The 6,302-nt window shown below is 41.1% G+C and overlaps 1 protein-coding gene across 1 annotated transcript; it reads right to left on the bottom strand.

The window, feature by feature from the left end:
* Positions 1 to 664: 664 nt before the first annotated feature.
* Positions 665 to 5,577, bottom strand: LOC104959036 (ATP-dependent RNA helicase DDX39A-like). The gene is made up of 5 exons (XM_010786884.1): positions 5,407 to 5,577; positions 4,744 to 4,853; positions 3,136 to 3,280; positions 2,000 to 2,147; positions 665 to 866 (listed from the first exon to the last, which is right to left on the bottom strand). Exons 1-5 carry the CDS (start codon positions 5,533 to 5,535, stop codon positions 850 to 852), a joined length of 549 nt encoding a protein of 182 aa, XP_010785186.1. The 5' UTR covers positions 5,536 to 5,577; the 3' UTR covers positions 665 to 849.
* Between the last annotated feature and the right edge of the window lie 725 nt (positions 5,578 to 6,302).

Raw genomic sequence — 6,302 nt, 5'->3', positions numbered from 1 at the left:
AGACCTCAACAATGGAAATATGATCAGTAGAAATGGCCATGACATGGGACCTTTAAGCTAATTATTGCTACTATTAAATTCTGGCATTACCATGCTTTTAAAAACATCACAACTCATGACAATTGTAGACATTTTAACCTCAAAATACTAGTAGATGCAAATTAAAGGGGCCCTATTCTCCTTTTTGGGAGTTTCCCCCTTTCCTGTAGTGTGTTAAAATACTTTAGTGCATGTAAATGGTCTGCTAAGGCAAAAATAAAGACCGTTAAAGCTTGGAAACACGTCACATTACAGGCACAAATTACATATGAACCTGGAATAAGTATAATTTTAAGATTTAAGCTTCAATTACTTCATTATACGGTGTGTTTTACGACATACGTGTAATAAAAATGGCCAAATTCTTCACTTGGTGATTCTTTTATTGGAGGCATTCAATTGGATATTCAAAGAGATAGCTGCCATGTGAGCATAGACCTACTTAACGGTAACTACATGACTTTGTAAAAAGGCTTGTCGTTGCAGGAGGAGGGGGGGGGGACAAAAATAACTTCCTATACAATACGATTTTCAAAAAGGGGGCTAAAATCTTGTTCCTCAGAAATATGTCTTTATACGTTTCCCTGAAGCTCTGAAAATTGGGTAGAGACCAAGACAGTAAAAATGGCATTTTATAAAAAGTTTTAATTTCAACAGTTAAAGACAAATTAAAAATCAACCCCCCGTCGTCGCCCCCAAAAAAGAAAATGACAATAAAAATAAACGGTGAATAGAGCAGAGCTTTTTGACTCAACGATGAGATACGTCTACTTCCAAATCCATGAAGAGATTTCTGCTGGGCTGGAGGACTCATCTGGACTGCTCGACTGTAGAGAAGGGAGAGACACGATGAGAATTTTAGAGATGAGCGCGATGAGCAACAGCTGAGCATAACTACATTTCAGCGACTGGTTAAACATGCAGAGCAGATCCACAGATACATGACACAACAACAACAACTGCTGCTGCGTGTTTCTGCCAAGACGAATGAAGGTTAATTACAACAGCTGACCAAATATCAATGGATTAAACAGACAGTATATCAACTGTGCTGCAGGAATGAGTCCTAAACCCAGGAAATAAGTTAAACACTTAATATAAACGTCACCAAGTCAATGTTTTTCTGGCTTCCCTATAGGCCGAAAATAAGCCACCTTTAGCTTAGCGGTGGTGACGTGAAGTCATGTGACCGTGCTGTAGTTCCTTTATAGCCCAACATTAGCCGCCTTTAGCTTAGCGGTGGTGCGAAGTCATGTGACCGTGCTGTAGTTCCTTTATAGCCCAACATTAGCCGCCTTTAGCTTAGCGGTGGTGCGTAGTCATGTGACCGTGCTGTAGTTCCTTTATAGCGCAAAATTAGCCACCTTTAGCTTAGCGGTGGTGATGTGAAGTCATGTGACCGTGCTGTAGTTCCTTTATAGCCCAACATTAGCCGCCATTAGCTTAGCGGTGGTGATGTGAAGTCATGTGACCGTGCTGTAGTTCCTTTATAGCCCAACATTAGCTTTTTACTACAAAAATCATGAATCCATCCCTTCACCTCTCCATTAGCAGACGTATCATTGAGGATGGACAATTTAGAAAAATTAAGTGTGATCATTTTGCCGTCGTGATGAGATGGCATTTCTCAAAAAACCCAAAAACCTTTTCCAGAATGTAGTGCAAAAAAGGCCATTTTTAATTATTTGATGTTATATATCCATCAAAATGTATAGGAAGGACATGAAAAATATGAAAAAAGTGTATTTAGATTAGAACTGGTTTTGTTGGCTGTGACATCTCCGCAGCACCACAATACTTTATTCAGCATATTTGTACACATATTTTGAGCTAGTGCTGTTTCAGTTAATTGAGCAGCGCTGCGTTTTATGTTGTCTTGAGTTACTTGATTTGATCCCACACATTACGATCGGTCCAGCTTCACTAAAGCACGTCAGCATTAAGAGGAGGAGAGGCTTACTGTAAGAGGAGATGTCGATCTCGTCCGGCAGCTCGGCCACGTTGACCTCAAAGCGGTCCTGCACGTCGTTCAGAGTCTTGGCGTCGGTCTCGTCAGAAACGAAGGTGATGGCCAGACCTTTGGTTCCAAACCGACCGGCACGAGCAACCTGAAGCAGAGGAGGGGCAACGTGAGTTCAGTCCACTAACACAAGGAGCACAAAGGAGATACTGGGAAACAAAATGGGCGACCACTTTCTTTGATGCTAACTATACTTCTTGGCAGACTGAAAATGTAGTTTGATAAAAAAAACATTACCAAAACCTGTTTTCTTTGCCTATGAAGATCTAGACAACAATATGTTTGGACTTGGTTTTTCCTCATGAATTTACTAGTAGCATTTTCTGTGCTAAGATATATCGCAATTATATCAGCAACTCTGCGTAACTTGTGAGAAATAAGGTGACATTATCTGTAGACTTTCAAAACAAAGACCATTTGACTGTCTACATATCCAGTGACGAGGAGATGCTCAAACACTAACTGTATTTCTTATTGACAAAGGACTGAAAATGTACCAAAAACCTGTTTATTCTTTGTTTAAGAAAAGTAGAACATTCATTGTCAAACCGTGAGCTAAGTGAGGAGGACTAGGCGTAACTTACTTGAGAAAAAGTACGAGGACTTGTGAGAAATAAAGTGAACTGAAATGTTCAATAATACTTCACGAAAACTTTGAATGAAGTGGCCTAAACATGCTGAAAACCAAGGACACTCCACACAGACGTGAGACTAATTAACACAACATATCCATGCTACTGTTATGCAGGTATTCAAAAAGGGGGCGGGGTTAATAGGTTTATCTGTGAAATAACCACCAGGATAATGATTGACTGCCAGAAATCTACTTTTACTCACAGGAAAAATGTATAACTTGCTACATCTCTCAGCCAGCCAAACTACTAGGCAAGCAGCACGCCATCATCTACGGAACATTTGCATTCAGGAAAGCAAGTTCCCGTAAAGGCGGATGGATTTATGGCAGGCAGTGAACCAACGATAACTCTCACCAAGTACGACTCGGTTCCCTTCGTTCGTACCAAAGAGCCGTTCAAAAGAATCGGAGGCGAACCTAACATCACTACTCGGAAGCTCACCCTGTGCAAATAGGTGTCAGAATCTTCCGGCATGTCGTAGTTGAACACGATGTTGACCCGCTCGATGTCCATGCCTCTGCCGAACAGGTTGGTGGCGACCAGGATCCGCCTCTGGAAGTCCTTAAACTGCTGGTAGCGAGACAGCCTGGGGAGTAAATAATAATAATAAGTTTATATAGTATAGCACCTTTCACAGAAATACAATTCACGTAACCAATGCGTACATTAGCTTTTGAAAACATCACAAAATCTTGACAATTGTAGTTGTGTAATATCTGTTTTAACCTCAATATACTAGTAGATACACATTTGTGGGGTTTCTCCCTTTCCTGTGGTGTGTTTAGTACATTTTAGTGCACGTAAATGGTCTGCAAATAATAATTTAAATACTTTTAAAGCTTGGAAACACGTCACAGTAGATGGACAAAACACAAATAAACCTGATAATGAGCGTAACGGGGCCAATTTAAGCTTCGATTACTTCAATATACGGTGCGTTTTACGACATACGTGTAATAGAAATGGCCAAATTCTTTACTTGGTGATTCATTTATTGAAAACATTTAATTGGATAGTTGCCATGTGAGCGTAGACTTACTTAACGGGCACAACAGGACTTTCTAAAAGGCTTATTGTTGCTTAAATAATAATAAGTTTATATAGCATAGCACTTTTCACAGAAACAAAGTGCTTCACAAGACTTAAAATGAAGACCACAGAAACATTAATACAACAACAACATGAGGCAGAAATGTAAGGGGGGGGGGGTTTTATCTATCAGCTGCTNCTGCTGCAGGATTACTGACTGAAGCCTCTTTGAAGGCAGTGATGTGTTGAGTTCACTGACGAGGCCTCATGCTCCGTAAACATGCTCAGTATTCAGAGCTCAAAGGAGCACATGTTTATGAGAGGAGGCGTGTAGTGAAGATTTATCTGTGTGTGTTTGCAGCAGCAGCAACCGGTACAGTATGCGTGAGAGATTTGCATTTACTGTTGCCACATATGAAGTGTGAAGATGTAACTGAGACATTAGATAACTCACTTTCACAATCTACATCTACAAAGTCAAGCCCCATATTTATCTTCACTTTACCGTAATTACTGCATCTTTGAGACACAGCTAGAAACCTACGTGACATAATGCACTTCCCAAACAGCATGAATAATCCCAATTATCTTGGAAGAAATAGAATTATTTTGTTAGCGCTTTTACAGGTGCTCAAAGACGCTTTACAGATATAGTGAAAAGAAAAACAAATAAATATATAGTTTAAGTTAAAGTCAAATAACACAAAAACAAATCACACATTAAAAGCCAGATTGAAGATTAAAAGCAAGTAGTCAGATCCTTTGCTGCCTGAGTACGTGTGTGTGTGTGTCCTAGCATTACTATACTTGTGGGGACCTAAATCTGTTTAGTCACCTGTGGGGACTCGCCTCCCTTATGGGGACAAAATGGAGGTCCCCATAAGGGGAATCATTAATGTTAGGGTGAAGACTTGGTTAGGGTAGGGTTAGGACAAGTCTCCAGGAAATGCATGTAAGTCAATGTAATGTCCCCTGAAGTGATGTATACATGGTATGTGTGTGTGTTGGTGTGTGTGTTACCTCTCCTCCTGAGCCATCCCTCTGTGGATGGCGATGGCCGGGAAGTTTTGCTCCACCAGCAGCTGAGCCAGAGCCACGCAGCGCTGCACTGACTTGACGAAGATCACCACCTAGAGGGAGAAAAGGGGAATTAAACACAGCGGCTGAGGAACAGCAACTTGAAGCACTCCTATGACTCCTGGCAGGCTTTGTTTACACCTTGAAATAGTTTGAAATCACTTGAACTTTCTCGCAGGTTTCAAAGCCATAACTCTACACTATGGGGTATACCATTATCCTTTCAATTTGTTAGATGGGAAGCTTAATACCATATTTATGTTTCATGTCTTCAATGTGAAGTCTTTTAGCTAGAAACAGGGAACAACCATCTGAAGATCTTACAGCTCAATATGTGCCACTTTATGGGTGCTGTTTTTACCGGTTGTTAATCTTTATTGGACAGTGAAAATACCGTCCATCAACCAAAGAGCTTCCCATTTCTTTTTGAGACAGTTCTTTAGAAGATGTTGGTAGGCTAATCTTTCAGTAAAGCCACTTTCTCATTTCTTTACTCGCAAATTACCGGGTTACTACAACTGTAGATACACAAGAACTAACTCAAAGATGGCCCCAATAAGTAACAAAATGGTTATATACTTCGTAATGATAGCTCCATCACTCTACCTGGTTGAACTCCAGCACGTCGAGCAGGTCGAACAGTTTGCGGTTCTTCTCGCTGTCCTTCAGCTTGCAGTAGTACTGCGCCAGGCCGTGGAGCGTGAGCTTAGTCTCGTCGTCAACGAACACCTCCATGGGCTGAAGGAGAGATAACAGAAGGATGTTAGGGAAACATGCAGCGGTGAAGGGAGACGCACAAGTTCTCCCTGATAGAACTCCCCTATTATACTGTTCTTCATCAATATATCACCGGTCTCAGATATATACAGAGCCTGTCTCTGATTGGCTGAAACACCAAACAGATCATTGCAGCATTACCCATAATCCCCTCTGTTTCAGCCCTGTTTCCAAAGTGCTGATTCTCTGTCTCTTACTTTAGATGAAAATAAGGAACCCCTCCCCACGCCCCTCTGAGAGACATTTGGTTACAAAGAATTCAATAGTGCTCTAGTGATAAGGGGGGGGGTGTTACCTTGGTTGTGATTGGCTAATGGTTACACAAGACAAAACATCGTTATGACATCATAAAGTGGCCAAAATCTGATCAGCTCATTTTCAGACATTTTTTATATAAATGGATCAGGACAAAAAGAGAGAGAATCTTTGTTCCTGAAACTTTCAGAGTCTCTTTCCACAGAGGGGACACATGTTGATGTTGAAGAGACATGAAGAAGAGGGGACACATGTTGATGTAGAAGAGACATGGAGAAGAGGGGACACATGTTGATGTTGAAGAGACATGAAGAAGAGGGGACACATGTTGATGTAGAAGAGACATGAAGAAGAGGGGACACATGTTGATGTAGAAGAGACATGAAGAAGAGGGGAAACATTTTGATGTGGAAGAGACATGAAGAGGAGGGGACACATGTTGATGTAGAAGAGACATGAAGAAGAGGGGA

The sequence above is a fragment of the Notothenia coriiceps genome, unplaced genomic scaffold, assembly GCF_000735185.1.
Source record: "Notothenia coriiceps isolate Sejong01 unplaced genomic scaffold, NC01 NC01_scaffold00029760, whole genome shotgun sequence".
Classification (NCBI taxonomy): Eukaryota; Metazoa; Chordata; class Actinopteri; order Perciformes; family Nototheniidae; genus Notothenia; species Notothenia coriiceps.
This window is presented reverse-complemented; position numbering and strand designations above follow the sequence as displayed.

Bases quoted from the DNA above. Each gene is read 5' to 3' on its own strand.
- LOC104959036 (XM_010786884.1), bottom strand. From the start codon at position 5,535: ATGGAGGTGTTCGTTGACGACGAGACTAAGCTCACGCTCCACGGCCTG. The intron at 3,281-4,743 runs GTAACACACACA...TTTACTCCCCAG, and splicing joins GGGATGGCTCAGGAGGAGAG to GCTGTCTCGCTACCAGCAGT. The intron at 2,148-3,135 runs GTGAGCTTCCGA...CCTCTGCTTCAG, and splicing joins CTGACACCTATTTGCACAGG to GTTGCTCGTGCCGGTCGGTT.